Raw genomic sequence first — 17,941 nt, forward strand, 5'->3', positions numbered from 1 at the left:
ACAATTTTTCACTTGTTTAAGGTACGGCGATTAAACAAGATCACTTTTGAATTTTTTACTATTAACTTCCTGCTCATTGTCCGCTGCATATTAACCAAGGCAGTTTAGTAACCTCTGTAGGCATATTTAGGTGTTACTAAGAAGTAACAGATCGTCAGCATACAGGATGTTTGACAATTGCTTGTCAACTAGGCTCGGGCGTGGGATATCTGCCCATCCAGTTCTACAGAGAGGTCTGCAATATATAAGTAAGAGAGGTGTTAAGACACAGCCTTGTTTTAGGCTGGTTGATGTTTTCACTTCCTTTGCCAGGTGCATACTGTAGGAGGCAGGCTCATTATATGGTGCACACCTATTGCTGATGCACCCTGCACTGAGTTCAGGCAAACCCTTACTGATAGTGTAAGTGGTCCCTGATAACCAAAGCTCTCAAGAGGTAGCTGTGGAGAGCAGCTAAGGCTTATCCAGGAGGGTGCATTTACCACATAAGTCAGGCACTGATGTTCACAGAGGAAAGAACCCCACTGGTGTTGGAAAAATATTCATATTTATTACAACACCAATCACTAAACTAATTTGGTATATCACCTATCCAGAGGTATGAAACACATTAAATATACTGGAATAACATTGTCACATTGTCAGGAATTTGTCGCAATCACCTGAAGTGACACCATATTTTCTTGGTTAAGTCTCTATATTTAAACTGTGTGTACATGTTTAGATATGTGTGCCTAATGGCAACAACAAACACACCTCTCATGGGTTTCCTCAGAAGTTCTATCCCATGCCTGGGTTCTGCGGTTTTTCGCTGTGTTTGATCAGCATGAGATAGCAGCTCAGCATGAAATAGCATCTTAGCATGAAATAGCAGTTCAGCATGAAGTAGCAGCTCAGCATGAGATAGCAGTTCAGAAATAGATAGCGGTTCAGCAGGAGATATCGGTTCACCATGAAATAGCGGTTCAGCATGAGGTAGCTACTCAGCATGGGATAGCAGCTCACCATGAGATAGTGATTAAGCACGAGATAGAGGTTCAGCATGAGATAATGGTTCAGCATGAAATAGTGGTTCAACATGAGATAGTAGTTCACCATGAGATAGCATCTTAGCATGAGACAGCAGTTCACCATGAGATAGCAGTTCAGCATGACATAGCAGCTCAGCATGAGACAGCAGCTCACCATGAGATAGTGGTTCAGCATGAGATAGAGATTCAGCATGAGATAGCTATTCAGCATGAGATAGCAGCTCAGCATGAGATAGCGGCTCAGGATGAGACAGTGGTTCAGCATGAGATAGCGGCTCAGCATGAGATAGCGGTTCAGCATAAGATAGCAGCTCAGCATTAGATAGCAGCTCCGCATAAGACAGCGGTTCTGCATGGGATAGCAGCTCAACATGAGATAGCCACCCCTAACAATTTTCTCTACTGATGAGGGAAGTTATCCCGAAACCCGAGCCATGTCTCGGGCGATATCCAAAAACCCGGGACATGTATCTGGTCTAGAGATCATAAGTTCAACAAGTACCTACTTGCACCCACATGGGTGAACCACTCAAGAACTCCATGTACCAGAGTCCCTAGGGGCGATCCGGAGGAGGGGCTAGCGGTGTGCGGTCCATTGCGATGGTTTCTACAAATTGGCTCCCTTGAGCTTTGAGCCGACGGGCTCCTGGACGACGCACCTGCGTGCCGGTTCGGGCATCAAGGCCATTGACGGTTGTTTGGCGGCCTTCTCTTCCACCCCTAACAATTTCCCCTCTACTGATGAGGAAAGTTATCCCGAAACCCGAGCCATGTCTCGGGCGATATCCAAAAACCCGGGACATGTATCGGGTCTAGAGATCATCAGTTCAACAAGTACCTACTTGCACCCACATGGGTGAACCACTCAAGAACTCCATGTACCAGAGTCCATAGGGGCGATCCGGAGGAGGGGATAGCGGTGTGCGGTCCATTGCGACGGTTTCTACAACATGAGATAGCGGTTCAGCATGATATTGTTTTCAGCATGAGATAGCAGTTCAGCATGAGATAGCAGATCCGCATGAGATTGCGGTTCAGCATGAGATAGCAGTTCAGCATGAGATAGCAGCTCAGCATGAGATTGCTGTTCAACATGAGACGATTCATAAAGGGGGTGGTGATGGACAGAGCATCTGAATTAAGCAGAACACTCCTACCCAGTCAAAAGATCAGGGCTTGATCCATCACCGTTTTTTAGCTCACTGCACCATCCCAGTTCAGAACCTGGCTACATGCAAATCAGTCTGTCCCTGGCCCAGTGCATCATGGGAACAGGGCAGACCAAACTACCAAGCCAATTCTTTACTGGAAAGGAAACAAGCTTCCGGGGACCGGTTTCTGGCATTACAGCCGTCTTCGGCCCGGCTTGCTTGAATCCTGATGGTGCAGTGAGCAAGGGACTCATGTCTGAGCATACCCTTCCACTCCTATAGTGGCCAAAACGATTCATAAAGGGGGTGGTGAAGGACAGAGCATCTGAATTAAGCAGAACACTCCTACGCAGTCAAAAGATCAGGGCTTGATCCATCACCGTTTTTTAGCTCACTGCACCATCCCAGTTCAGAACCTGGCTACATGCAAATCAGTCTGTCCCTGGCCCAGTGCATCATGGGAACAGGGCAGACCAAACTACCAAGCCAATTCTTTACTGGAAGGGATACAAGCTTCCGGGGACCGGTTTCTGGCATTAGAGCCGTCTTCGGCCCGGCTTGCTTGAATACTGATGGTGCAGTGAGCAAGGGACTCATGTCTGAGCATAACCTTCCACTCCTATAGTGGCCAAAACGATTCATAAAGGGGGTGGTGATGGACAGAGCATCTGAATTAAGCAGAACACTCCTACCCAGTCAAAAGATCAGGGCTTGATCCATCACCGTTTTTTAGCTCACTGCACCATCCCAGTTCAGAACCTGGCTACATGCAAATCAGTCTGTCCCTGGCCCAGTGCATCATGGGAACAGGGCAGACCAAACTACCAAGCCAATTCTTTACTGGAAAGTAAACAAGCTTCCGGGGACCGGTTTCTGGCATTACAGCCGTCTTCGGCCCGGCTTGCTTGAATCCTGATGGTGCAGTGAGCAAGGGACTCATGTCTGAGCATACCCTTCCACTCCTATAGTGGCCAAAACGATTCATAAAGGGGGTGGTGATGGACAGAGCATCTGAATTAGGCAGAACACTCCTACCCAGTCAAAAGATCAGGGCTTGATCCATCACCGTTTTTTAGCTCACTGCACCATCCCAGTTCAGAACCTGGCTACATGCAAATCAGTCTGTCCCTGGCCCAGTGCATCATTGGAACAGGGCAGACCAAACAACCAAGCCAATTCTTTACTGGAAAGGAAACAAGCTTCCGGGGACCGGTTTCTGGCATTACAGCCGTCTTCGGCCCGGCTTGCTTGAATCCTGATGGTGCAGTGAGCAAGGGACTCATGTCTGAGCATACCCTTCCACTCCTATAGTGGCCAAAACGATTCATAAAGGGGGTGGTGATGGACAGAGCATCTGAATTAAGCAGAACACTCCTACCCAGTCAAAAGATCAGGGCTTGATCCATCACCGTTTTTTAGCTCACTGCACCATCCCAGTTCAGAACCTGGCTACATGCAAATCAGTCTGTCCCTGGCCCAGTGCATCATGGGAACAGGGAAGACCAAACTACCAAGCCAATTCTTTACTGGAAAGGAAACAAGCTTCCGGGGACCGTTTCTGGCATTACAGCCGTCTTCGGCCCGGCTTGCTTGAATCCTGATGGTGCAGTGAGCAAGGGACTCATGTCTGAGCATACCCTTCCACTCCTATAGTTGCCAAAACGATTCATAAAGGGGGTGGTGATGGACAGAGCATCTGAATTAAGCAGAACACTCCTACCCAGTCAAAAGATCAGGGCTTGATCCATCACCGTTTTTTAGCTCACTGCACCATCCCAGTTCAGAACCTGGCTACATGCAAATCAGTCTGTCCCTGGCCCAGTGCATCATGGGAACAGGGCAGACCAAACTACCAAGCCAATTCTTTACTGGAAAGGAAACAAGCTTCCGGGGACCGGTTTCTGGCATTACAGCCGTCTTCGGCCCGGCTTGCTTGAATTCTGATGGTGCAGTGAGCAAGGGACTCATGTCTGAGCATACCCTTCCACTCCTATAGTGGCCAAAACGATTCATAAAGGGGGTGGTGATGGACAGAGCATCTGAATTAAGCAGAACACTCCTACCCAGTCAAAAGATCAGGGCTTGATCCATCACCGTTTTTTAGCTCACTGCACCATCCCAGTTCAGAACCTGGCTACATGCAAATCAGTCTGTCCCTGGCCCAGTGCATCATGGGAACAGGGCAGACCAAACTACCAAGCCAATTCTTTACTGGAAAGGAAACAAGCTTCCGGGGACCGGTTTCTGGCATTACAGCCGTCTTCGGCCCGGCTTGCTTGAATCCTGATGGTGCAGTGAGCAAGGGACTCATGTCTGAGCATACCCTTCCACTCCTATAGTGGCCAAAACGATTCATAAAGCGGGTGGTGATGGACAGAGCATCTGAATTAAGCAGAACACTCCTACCCAGTCAAAAGATCAGGGCTTGATCCATCACCGTTTTTTAGCTCACTGCACCATCCCAGTTCAGAACTTGGCTACATGCAAATCAGTCTGTCCCTGGCCCAGTGCATCATGGGAACAGGGCAGACCAAACTACCAAGCCAATTCTTTACTGGAAAGGAAACAAGCTTCCGGGGACCGGTTTCTGGCATTACAGCCGTCTTCGGCCCGGCTTGCTTGAATCCTGATGGTGCAGTGAGCAAGGGACTCATGTCTGAGCATACCCTTCCACTCCTATAGTGGCCAAAAGGATTCATAAAGGGGGTGGTGATGGACAGAGCATCTGAATTAAGCAGAACACTCCTACCCAGTCAAAAGATCAGGGCTTGATCCATCACCGTTTTTTAGCTCACTGCACCATCCCAGTTCAGAACCTGGCTACATGCAAATCAGTCTGTCCCTGGCCCAGTGCATCATGGGAACAGGGCAGACCAAACTACCAAGCCAATTCTTTACTGGAAAGGAAACAAGCTTCCGGGGACCGGTTTCTGGCATTACAGCAGTCTTCGGCCCGGCTTGCTTGAATCCTGATGGTGCAGTGAGCAAGGGACTCATGTCTGAGCATACCCTTCCACTCCTATAGTGGCCAAAACGATTCATAAAGCGGGTGGTGATGGACAGAGCATCTGAATTAAGCAGAACACTCCTACCCAGTCAAAAGATCAGGGCTTGATCCATCACCGTTTTTTAGCTCACTGCACCATCCCAGTTCAGAACCTGGCTACATGCAAATCAGTCTGTCCCTGGCCCAGTGCATCATGGGAACAGGGCAGACCAAACTACCAAGCCAATTCTTTACTGGAAAGGAAACAAGCTTCCGGGGACCGGTTTCTGGCATTACAGCCGTCTTCGGCCCGGCTTGCTTGAATCCTGATGGTGCAGTGAGCAAGGGACTCATGTCTGAGCATACCCTTCCACTCCTATAGTTGCCAAAACGATGCATAAAGGGGGTGGTTATGGACAGAGCATGTGAATTAAGCAGGACACTCCTACCCAGTCAAAAGATCAGGGCTTGATCCATCACTGTTTTTTAGCTCACTGCACCATCCCAGTTCAGAACCTGGCTACATGCAAATCAGTCTGTCCCTGGCCCAGTGCATCATGGGAACAGGGCAGACCAAACTACCAAGCCAATTCTTTACTGGAAAGGAAACAAGCTTCCGGGGACCGGTTTCTGGCATTACAGCCGTCTTCGGCCCGGCTTGCTTGAATCCTGATGGTGCAGTGAGCAAGGGACTCATGTCTGAGCATACCCTTCCACTCCTATAGTGGCCAAAAGGATTCATAAAGGGGGTGGTGATGGACAGAGCATCTGAATTAAGCAGAACACTCCTACCCAGTCAAAAGATCAGGGCTTGATCCATCACCGTTTTTTAGCTCACTGCACCATCCCAGTTCAGAACCTGGCTATATGTAAATCAGTCTGTCCCTGGCCCAGTGCATCATGAGAACAGGGCAGACCAAACTACCAAGCCAATTCTTTACTGGAAAGGAAACAAGCTTCCGGGGACCGGTTTCTGGCATTACAGCCGTCTTCGGACAGGCTTGCTTGAATCCTGATGGTGCAGTGAGCAAGGGACTCATGTCTGAGCATACCCTTCCACTTCTATAGTGGCCAAAACGATTCATAAAGCGGGTGGTGATGGACAGAGCATCTGAATTAAGCAGAACACTCCTACCCAGTCAAAAGATCAGGGATTGATCCATCACCGTTTTTTAGCTCACTGCACCATCCCAGTTCAGAACCTGGCTACATGCAAATCAGTCTGTCCCTGGCCCAGTGCATCATGGGAACAGGGCAGACCAAACTACCAAGCCAATTCTTTACTGGAAAGGAAACAAGCTTCCGGGGACCGGTTTCTGGCATTACAGCCGTCTTCGGCCCGGCTTGCTTGAATCCTGATGGTGCAGTGAGCAAGGGACTCATGTCTGAGCATACCCTTCCACTCCTATAGTGGCCAAAACGATTCATAAAGGGGGTGGTGATGGACAGAGCATCTGAATTAAGCAGAACACTCCTACCCAGTCAAAAGATCAGGGCTTGATCCATCGCTGTTTTTTAGCTCACTGCACCATCCCAGTTCAGAACCTGGCTACATGCAAATCAGTCTGTCCCTGGCCCAGTGCATCATGGGAATAGGGCAGACCAAACTACCAAGCCAATTCTTTACTGGAAAGGAAACAAGCTTCCGGGGTCTGCCCTGTTCCCATGATGCACTGGGCCAGGGTCAGACTAATTTGCATGTAGCCAGGTTCTGAACTGGGATGGTGCAGTGAGCTAAAAAACGGTGATGGATCAAGCCCTGATCCTTTGACTGGGTAGTAGTGTTCTGCTTAATTCAGATACTCTGTCCATCACCACCCCCTTTTATGAATCGTTCAACATGAGACAGCAGTTCTGCATGAGATAGCAGCTCATCATGAGCTTGCGGTTCAGCATGAGATAGCAGTTCAGCACAGCAGGGAGCCTCAGCGTTGGTGGTCACTTGCGTTTTCAGGCTTCGGGATATGTATGCATTGTCTTTGGTAAGAATGATGGGATATGGGTGTTGTAGAAACAGCCCCTCATGGTGGTTGGGGCTTCTACCATGCCATACAATACTGCCATCAGCGCCCGCGTGGTCACAGGTGTACCTGGAATCCGCCTGTGCCACTCCACTATGTGCACGTTGCCACGATGACCTGCCGCCTTTCACAGATGAAGAATGCACGAGAAATGACATTTACCAGGATCAATTTTTTAACAACTGCTACTTTGTTTTTTTAAAAGGCATGGTAGCGTACGTCTCTTTTCTTTTACCGTAGGTGCAAACAGCTGACACTTGTGTGTAGTCCAAGAGATGCAGATGTATCTGCCCCGTGTGTCAGGGGCGCAGCAACCTTTGGTGCAGCCGGTGCAGTGCACCGGGGCCCAGGGGTGGGCGGGGTCGAGCGTTCCTTCCACCATCTGATGTTATTTCAGAGAGTTCCTGTTCTGATTTGTTTATTTAGGCAGCGTGCATGCTAGGGCTTGGCTTTGTTTACTCTTCTGGGGCGGTGGTACAGAGGGAGTGGCGGAGAAGGGAACAAGAAAGAAAATACATGAACGAACAGGAGAGGAAGGCAAGGAAAGGTGACAGACTGGAAGAAGGAAATAAGAATGAGTGACAAAACGAAAGGAGAGAAGGATAAGCAGAGTGGGCAAAGAAAAAGGAGATGAAAGGAACAATAAATAAGATGAGAAGGGAGGAAGGAGATGAGGATGAGTGACAAACAAGAGACTAATGAAGGAGATAGAGAGAGGAGCATTAGATGGAGGACGTAGAAGAGAGGAGAGTGGGTGGTGATAGGGAGAAGAAAAGGAAAGACGAGTAGGATGGGGAACTTTGAGACCCGTAAACTACATTAAGGTGTCAGGTGCAGTGACACCGGGGTCCTGGGGTGTGATGGGCAAGCTGCACCTCATGCATAACTGTATTTTATTACCGGCTAAGGGACGGGTTTCCAGGCTGTGTCACTGAATGTCTTTTATGGATATCTTTATTTTAGGTGTCCAGACCTAGTTCCACTAACACTTAAACACACCAAGGCTTCAGCCGTGGGCATGGTGCACGTTTGAATTCATATAGCCCGTGACCCATTGCACATTGTCAGCTGGGCGTGCAGGATTCATACTACTTGCTCATGCACTGCAGGGGGGTTGGGAGAGGGAGCATGGATGTGTGAATCCCCAGGTGTGTGACTCTGGTCATATCAAGCTGATGTGATAGCACCCCAAAGCGTTGACACATCTATAAATCATGCATGCATGTGCACCTGTGTACACACACATAAACACACACACACCTACTCCAGAAACATACTACACTGCATGCATTTCCCTGCATGAAATGCAGGGGGCAATTGTGTGTCACCAACACGAACACCGGTCTGTGAGTCCTTCTAATGGTCCTGATGCTGCTTCCCACGCAGTGGGCCCATCCTTGGGTGCTATTATCCATGATCCTTTATAGTATCAGGTGTAACGCCAGTCTTGGCTTCACATCAATGTGCTCCAATCACCAGCCCATAACCCCCACAAGCATACGAGAGGGGAGGGCAGCTCGGTTGGGTCAGTACCATCAGGCAGTTAATACTAGTAGCATGTGTGCCCCAGACCTCTTTGCAATGACACTGACCCCTGCTCGTCTCTTTCTGTCTACAGATGGTTCAAAGCCTCGTTTTATGCAGCAAGAGTCATACTCTCTGTGGACTTCATCGTATTCAGCGTCCGTCTCGTGGACAGTTTCACTCAGAGCAGGGTCCTCGGGCCCAAGATCATCATGGTGCAAAAGATGGTGAGAACCCCTGCTCCTGTACTCAACACCCCAACTCCTCCTTATTTCAATTCACAGCGTCATCAAAAGGCCACATTTGTCACTGCATTGCTCCAGCACTCGCACAATGAACAGTGTTGCAGATGTAGTTACTTATTCATTTAAGTTTTATATATTATGCATAAAAAGACAAGATACACTTTTAAGTGGCACATTGGGCACAGAAATATTGGGCTGGAATGTCTCCCAAGTGGTTGCCAGTGGCTAGACAAATATTCCTACATCACCTTTTTAGGTCGAGCCTCAGGCATTGCTTTAGCAATGCTTGTTGGCGAGATATTCAGTAAGGGGCACCAGAAAATGCTGCCAAAGACCTTTGGAATGCGGTTTATGGCCAGTGCATGTGAGGCCTTCAAGCGCAAAGCTGGCATTCGGACTTGAAAGCAGCAGACTGCTTTGGCCAGCGCGCGCTCGGCCTCACTTCCTGCTCCCCCTCTTACTTTCGTTATCGCTCACACCCATGGGCGTCTGCGGGGGGGGCAAGGAGGGGCTCTTGCCCCCCCCCCCACTGGAGCGGCCCTCCTTGCCCCCCCCTGCGGACGCCCATGAAAACCGTGACTTCAAGACGGGGTTCTTCTCACTCTCTTTCCTCTCCTTTCTTTTATTTGCCTCCCTGTGAAATGGATCCAAAAAAGAAAGACGCTTTTGCTGGAAATGTCGTACTTTTCTGACATTTTTAATTCCAAAGTGCAGCATTGGGAATAAAAGGCTAAAAATATGAAAAATAGATAAATAACTGAATAAAGTAAGACAGAGTGGTAGCAAACTGGCCAAACTGATTTTATTCACACTGAAACACATTAGCACCACTTTTACAGAGTTTACCAGTGAAGCGCTATTTTTGTTTTCTTCTCTTTGTTTTCCCTGGACTTGGAACCAGTGCACCAATCCTGGAAGTACTGCAATGTGTGGATTGGAAAACAAAATGTGTGCTGCGGCTCTGCGTCCAGTGATGTGGTCTTTTTACCATACTGCTCGTTCCCTCCCACCCTTCCTTTGACGTCCGCTTTTCTTGTTCTTCTACTGACTGCCCTCTCTGCTTGCCAGCGACTCCATGGGCTCGCTCCCCATGCCCCATTCCTCCAGCTGGCTTAGAGCGACCCTCCACCCTCCCAACTGGCATTCTCACGAGGTCCGCTCCTTTTACGTCTCCTTTTAAGAAGCTTCCCCCCTCCCAGAAGGGCAGCCTGGCCTGCCAGGCAGTAAAATATGGGACTGAGTACACGGGACAAAAACACTGTTAGGACCACTGCTGCACACATACGTTTTTCATAATGTGTATGTTTTGTGACATCGAAACTGTACAATAATGCCAGGATTCAACCACTATGCTGCACATCTATGTGAGGCATCCATCACTTTTCAGTGACAGCCACATTTGGTGTACAGAGAACAACACACGCACTTCAAGGAAGTTTTGCCCGCTCAAAAAGATCGACCTTAGTAATTTGGTGCATTGGCTCATAAAATATTTAAAAGCTGAAATGCGGTACACTCGTAATCCTGCACGGATCGTTCTATTCTGTTGCGAAATTAATAAACACATAGGCACTCCCAAAGGCAAAGTCCGGATTTATAAAAGGCACACCCGCCATAACATTTTCAAATAATAAAGAATATGATGTCTTTTTTAACTGTCACATTGCTCAATGCACATTACCTCTTGTTTCTGAAAAAAACAGTACAGAACTTCTCGGCAAGCCAGAAAGGAAAATCATCCTTATCCTGGGGACGCCTGCCCATCACAGCATTGACCATTACGGGACTGAGCTTCATACCGCCCTGTCCGGCCGGAGGCGCCGCACCCCCCAGGGGCCCACCCGGAAGATTACGGGTTATGTATTGCAATAAAGCTCGAATTACGGCAATAGAGACTACATGTAGTCTACGAATTCCAGCTAGGGTACAATTGCCGTGTTGAGGATGAGGAGTAAATCCAGCCAAAACAGGCCAATTTGCGCCTGGAATGGACAAAGGACCTAACCTCGGAGCGGTCAAAGTATGGGGTGCTCGGATCATTGGGGGTGGGTGTCATATAGTTACTGCTTACCTATATACTGTGTTAAATTAACAGGATACAAAGTTATGTTCGGACTGTCAGGTAATGGCTCCGAAGGCTTTGAGAGAGCGGGCGATGAAGTTACTCGTGGCCCGGCAGTCGACACGGTCAAGCGAGACTCTGAGGAGGTCATGGTCCCAATCGAAGAAGAAGATGCCGGTGGACCACTCACAGAGCCCTAAGTCCTCTTCCTCCCATTCAAGGTCCTCGGGATATTTGGGAAAGAGGCATAAGAAGAAGTGCAAGCGGACTTTGTCTTCACCTCAACTGGCATCCGTCGTTGAGAGAGGTAAGAGCACCGACGCTCTAGGCCCGGTACCTTGGAGCCAGAGTTGACTTCGCGTCTCCCTCCCTTTCCGGGAGTCGGACCAACTTGCACTCAGATTAAAGAGTATTACGAGGCCATGGGCCATGGATTTGAGCGGAATAAGCCCTCTGGAGAGCCTTTGGGCCCCTCTGGGTTGGACACTGTCGGCTCTGACCATGATGACAGTGGGACTCCAGGGATCCGCTCCCAGATCTAGTTCCACGCTGGGCATGCCAACGTGACCTTCCCCGACGTGGCATCCGAAATCTGTGCCTGCGACGTCACCGATGCCCGTCGGTGGCACAAGCCCCAAGCTTTCCCCGACAACACGGAGCCGGAACAGCATCAGTCGACGCTGATTCCGACGTCGACAGAACCCAGAGGTTCTATGTTGTCGCCTGAGTACTTTGAGGATGTGCTAGGCTCAGGAGGGGAATAGGAGGGGTCTGGGGACCCTCTTGAATCCCAGAAAGTCTTTGAGGAGAATTTGGACTGGCATGGGGAACATGGGTAGGCCTGTGAACTGGATACTTCTCCAGATACTGGCATACTGTCTCCACCAACACTGGCTATGGAGGAGGGGACATCATATGCCATTGTGGTCAAGAGGGCAGCTGAGGTCCTAGGGCTGGAGCTGCCCTTGGTGCAGGTCAGGACTAATCTCCTGACCTAGGTGCTTCAACCTGGGGCTTTCACGTCCAAATTCCTGTTGCCCTTTAATGAGGCTCTTACAGGTGACCTTCTGGGCACATGGTCCAAACCTAGCACCGGAACTCTGTGAATAGGACAATTACACACCGCCATTGCCCAACTCCGAGCAACCCAGAATTCATCAGCCAACCTCAGAGTTTGGTGGTGCAGGCTACGTCGCAAGGCACATTTCCTTCCACTCCACCGGATAGGGAATCCAAGAGGCTGAATTCATTTGGGAAGAAGTTATTTTCTTCCTCCAGCCTGGTACCATGGTCGGTGAATACTACATGCTTATTGAGCCGTTTCTCCCATTCCCTTCAGGAGATGGTTGTGCAAGTGCTGCCACAAGTCCCGGAGGAGGCCAGGGCTGAACTCTCCAAGCTGTCCAGGATGGGAGAGACACAGCAAAGTTCACCATATGGTGTGTTGTCTAGATATGACCAATTTGCTGGGGAGATCAATTTCAACAACAGTTGCCTTGAGGTGCCCTGCCTGGCTTCATACAATTGGCTTCTTGGGCGAAGTTAAAGCCAATTTGATGGACATGCCCTTTGACAGAACCCGCCTTTTTGGGGAAAAGGCAGACTCAGCCCTAGTCTGGTTCAAGGACTCTCGAGCTACAGCCAGATCCTTGGGCCTCTCCTCCACCCCGTGGCCAGTCTTCCTTTTGCCCATTTTGTGTCAACAGAAGGGGTTTCCAACTGCGTCAGCCATATCCCAGCCACCGTCCCGCACAGACTGTCCAAGCCGTGCGAGGACGCAGTGCATTTCGATTTCGGAATGGAGGCCATAAGTCGTCGACCACACTGCCCGTAGCAGCCGCAGCCTCAAAGCAATCCTAGGTTGATTCTGTAGGACCACACTACTCCAGTTGGTGGGAGAATTCGTCATCTTCTCCCCCACTGGAGAGCCATAACATTGGACAAGTGGGTCTTGCAGATAGTCCAGGAGGACTATTCCCTAACTTTTCTTTCTCTTCCTCCTCCTATTCTGCCAAATCAGGAACGGCTGACGGAGGATCATTTAAAGATGCGCCCTGAAGGGGGCATGGCTGTCCGAGCTGCGTAATGGCCGCTTCCTAAGCGGCCATTACGCAGGCCGGGACGAAAATACTGAATTAATCCTACAAATGGTGTGGCTGTTGCTGCGCTAACACATCACCCTCGACTGAGGAAACGCCAGGGCCCACGGCCATATTGCTTTCGTGGGAAACAGAGTAGATATGCCAAAGTTATGATCGGCTGAGAGGCAGAGTGGGTACAATGCAGGGATAGAGACCGGGCAAACGCCGGGCTGCCCCTGCACTGGAGCCTGAGGCTGTGAAGGCCCACCGAGCTGGAGGCTACCAGAGCAGAGGTAGACGGCGCTGAGAGGTGTAGGGGGATGCCACATGCTTGGGGATCTCCTCCGCTGTGACTGGGGTGCCCTAAGGAATCTGCGTGGTGCCGGGGTTTCAGTAAGGCAGTGAGTTGCGGGGAGCCCCCGGCGCCATCTTGCGAACTGCCTTCATCCTGTTCTGGCGGCGCCTTGAGTGGGAGCGAAGGGTGTCTGACGGCGCTCTAAAGAATGTACAGTGCCCTTCCTGTCCAAGGTGCCGGGAGGTCGTGAAACACGCGCTGCACCGAGCCCGTGTCGGAGACGCACTGCTGGTGGAAGAGGTAGCTGACGTGAGTGGCGCTGCTGTGAGATGGCTGCGGTTGGGCGTAAGAGAGGTACGGAGCGAGTAACAAACCAGCCCGAGATTGGAGGCTTCGGCTGCGCCGTAGTGTGGCATAGACTGGTGTCGCTGCGAGGAATAACTGCTGTGGCTGGCGAGTCCCCCTCCACGCTGCGGTGACCCATTTTGTGACGTCGGCTGCCCAGTGGGAGGTAGCATTGATATCTGCGGTGGTGCGATGGTGAACATTTTGTGGCCTCGGGGCCTATAATTGCTGCACAGTGGTAGTTGGCAATATAACTAACCCACAAGCGACGGCAGCCAAGCACAACTCATCCGGAGTGGATTGGTGCCATGTTTTAGTCTCGTTTGCAGACAGTGCTGAAATTGTCTGCATTGGAAATATATTCCCGAGGTGCTCTGAACGCTCAAACAGAGAAGGAGGAGGTAGATTCAAGTCTGAGTGCGGGAGCACTGGGTACAGTGTTAAATATCACTCAGAAGTGTGGTGCCTGTGACATACCTATTCATCACTGATTGTTGACTCTGTTATACCGGACCTGGGAGGTCGGACGTCGAGTAATCTCCTCGTGATTTAAGCCAGAGCCCACACTACTGGAGAGGCACGGCACTGATGCAGTCAACAATGCAGACAAAGAAGTAAGACATACTCCTCTCAAGATACTAACTTTACTGGGTGATAGAAAGGGGTCCCAAAATCAACAATTACGTCACTGACGGGGTGGCGCACTGGTCGTTCAAGTTGTGGGTGCGCTGCAAATGTACATTCTAACACGTGGCACACAGTGCTGCAGCTGAGTGGTGTCAGTGTGGAGCACTCTGCTGTTCTGCGACGCCATGGGTAAGTCCGATGCAAAGCAACCCAAGATAACTTTTGAGAACAAGCTTTCCACCAGACAGGTGGACCCTGACCCTGAGGCACAGGGGGGTCCGGCTCAAGGCTCGCACTCAGAAGACGTGGGGAGGACCTGAGGACATTAATGTTAGAAATGAGAACAAGTCTCCGTAACATAGATACAAAAGTGGACACGTTGACTACGCAGCTAGAATCCGTGAAGCAACAGTTGACCACGCATGAAACAAGATTAGATGGCTTGGAAAACAGACACACTGAATTCCATGAGTTTCAAACTGAAACGAAGGAACAACTTTTGCACATGGATAAGTTGCCCCAGTATTGGAACTTTCATAGATTCCCATGCTTTGTATCATTCCCCGTCGTCGGACTGGGAGTCTCGGTAATAAAAAATATCATAGTAGTAGGTACAAAAGAGAAAGAAAAGGCCTAGGCCTCATTCCCTTTTGTAACATATCAGCCTCTTTTTGTAAAAGAGACCAAACTCTAGGCGACAGCCAATCAGAAGAGCCTCACCCTTAGAACCTTCCTGAAGGAACTTCAGAGCCTCAGATTTTCTACCGCACGTTGTGCTAGGGAGTCTCCATTGAGCTCTGCTCTATTTCTACTCTTTTAAACCCATTTCTACAGATATTTCTTCAGGATTTTCTTCAGTTTTTCTTCAGGACACTCTTCTTCTTCAAAATGTCTGAGGTTGAGAAGAAAAAAGCCCTTTTCAAGCCCTGTTCCACCTGTGGGAAGAAAAGGCTGTTTGTGGAAGACAAACACAAGGATTGCATCTACTGCCTGTATCCAGATCACAGGGCAGAGGAATGTAAGATTTGTCGCACTCTCTCCACCAAGACCTTGAGAGATCGTGCTGGAAGGCTACTTACATGGTTGCAGAAGCAGAAGGAAAGGAAACATGGAGTTTCCAGTGATGAGGAGGAATCTGCGTCTTGTGCTTCCTCTAAAAGGTCAGTGAAAAGGGGTAGAGGTTCCCCATCTTCCTCTGTTGGGCGCCCCTCTAAGGCTTCAAAGAAGACCCCCAGGGAGTCTGATGGCCGGGGTTCAGGAGGTTCCCCCCACCGCAGTGGGTCGGGCAAGGCAGAACTGGTTTCGCCTCCTAAGGGTGAGAAGACAGACCCAGCCTTCAAAAGACACTCTTCACACTCTTCAGAGAGGAGTTCCAAGTCCTCTACGACGAAGACTTCGTCGACGGTGGCTCCGTCGACGACAAAAATGAAAACCAAGATCCAAGGAGAAGCGTGGCTCAGTGGTTAGAGGCGGCAGACCCGGAAGCTGAGATCGGCCGTGGACCAGGGTTCCAATCCCCGCCTCGGCGGCACTCGGGCTCAAAAATTCCACGGACTCGACAATTCTCGCTCCGGTGCCTACTCGACTCACGGGGTCACACTCTGCGACTCTGGGCAATAGCTTGCTTAATCTCCACTACGGCCCCTCGCGGCGGGATGCCTGGCTTTCACCTTGTGGATACCCTGCCGGGGTATCTCACAGGGGAATACCAGGACGGGTTCCCTAAGCAAGCGCCTTGATGCCTTCGGGTGATACGTGCGCTATATAAGTCGCAATACATTTACATTTACATTTACAATTGGTCCCGTCGACGGGCTCGTCGACGACGAAGGCTTCGTCGTCGGTTAAGAAGACCTCGACGACGGCGGCGTCGACGGGAAGTATGCCGACGGCATCGTCGACGACGGCGAAGACATCGTCGACGAAGAAACCATCGTCGTCGACGACAGTGTCGACGACGGCATTACCGACGACGACGTCGTCGACGATTTCGACGACGGTCATGTCGTCGACGAGTGCTTCGACGACGACAACAATTTCTACATCGACGGCGGGCTCGTCGTCGGTGGCGTCGACGACGACATCTACTATTCCTATCTCGTCGACGAGGATTTCACCAGCGTCGACGGCCCAACCAACGATACTGGCTGCAGAGAGGAGGGTAACAATCTCTCTCACAAGGATCACCCCTGAAATGACGTCCCCAAGGAGGGTGACCTCATTACCCCCAACGACGTTGCTAGACCAGGACTACTCTGAGGGAGACGGTCAGGATAGCTTTGAGTATGCAAATAGCCCATCTCAGCTTCTCATTAAAAGTCAAGACACGGACTCAGAGGGGGCATATGAACAAGGTGGAGGTGACTACCCACAAACAGACCACTTAATGGACTGTGAATCACAAGGCATGGTTTCAGTACCGACGTCCTTCCTGCATGACCTGCACAAGATGTTGCAAGACTATAAGTCCAAGGCCGAGCGTCCAGCGCCGAGGAGGTCTACTCCGTCAACACCAGTGAAGGACCACTCTTCAAGTGTCCCTCAGGCACACCCAGTGCAGACTCCTCCTCGACCACAGCGGCCAGTGCCCCAGACTGCGTCTGGAACAGCGGAGGATCCGGATGAGGATCATGATAATGATACGGATGCGTCATCCGGTGATAATCAGGACTCGGATCAGGAAGGGGATGAATACAATGACTACATCATCCCGGATCCAGCGTCGCCCCACCAGGACCTAGGTGACTCTCCTCCTGTTGACATTGGCAGTTTTCACCAACTGATGGAACGTGCAGCCGGCCGATTTAAGTTGGTATTGCCTGCGGAAACCACAGACTGTTTCTTGTATGATTTTAAAGACACTCTCCGCAAGACTACGAGGTCCATTCCGATTGTGGAACATCTATGGAAGGAGGGTTTGAAATCCATGAAAAACCCAGCGACGGTGGTCCCTGTGCTACCGCGCCTTGATAAAAAGTATAAAGCGCCGGATGATGCACCGGCTGCCCTGACAGGTCATCCCAAAATGGACTCTGTCATCTCCCAAGCGGCGCAAAGGAAGTCACGGAACCCTTCTGCTCCCTTGACAGCACCTCCTGACAAGGATGGACGACGGATGGATAACACAGGCAAGAGATTTTCATCCATTGCTAGCCTTCTGGTTCGCGCCGCCAATGCTTTGGCAATATTGGGGCGATATGATCGCCAGTTATGGTGCGATATAGCTCCCTACTTGGATCAGCTTCCACCGGAAAGCGGGCTGGAAGCCAAGAAAACCTTGCAAGAAGGTGAAGCGGTCTCCATGGAGATAATAGATTGTGCCATGGACATTGCCACAACGTCCTTTAGGGCTTTGGCAGGAGCAGCAGTACTAAGACGCCAAGGGTGGCTAAAAGCGACTTGGTTTCGGCCAGAAATCCAAACCAAGGTTCTTGATCTACCTTTTGATGGCGAGGCACTCTTCGGCAAATTGATCGACGAAACGCTGCAAGACATCAAGAAGGACACGGAAACAGCTAGATCGCTGGGAACACTCCAGTACCGCAAAACTCCTTTTAGGGGCACAAGAGGCAG

At 50.3% G+C, this 17,941-nt stretch overlaps 1 protein-coding gene across 7 annotated transcripts in view; it reads left to right on the forward strand.

The window, feature by feature from the left end:
- LOC144773616 (transient receptor potential cation channel subfamily M member 2-like) overlaps positions 1–17,941 on the forward strand; it is a 4,189,411-nt gene that overhangs the window by 2,417,018 nt on the left and 1,754,452 nt on the right. For all 7 annotated transcript variants that reach the window (XR_013600029.1, XR_013600030.1, XM_078658762.1 and 4 more), the window contains one exon: positions 8,808–8,940. Coding sequence is in view for 5 of the 7 variants with exons in the window: in XM_078658762.1 (XP_078514888.1) it covers positions 8,808–8,940 (133 nt within the window). In the remaining 2 variants the exon portion in view is untranslated. The remainder of the gene's footprint in view (positions 1–8,807; positions 8,941–17,941) is intronic.

Source organism: Lissotriton helveticus, chromosome 8 (genome assembly GCF_964261635.1).
Source record: "Lissotriton helveticus chromosome 8, aLisHel1.1, whole genome shotgun sequence".
Lineage (NCBI taxonomy): Eukaryota > Metazoa > Chordata > Amphibia > Caudata > Salamandridae > Lissotriton > Lissotriton helveticus.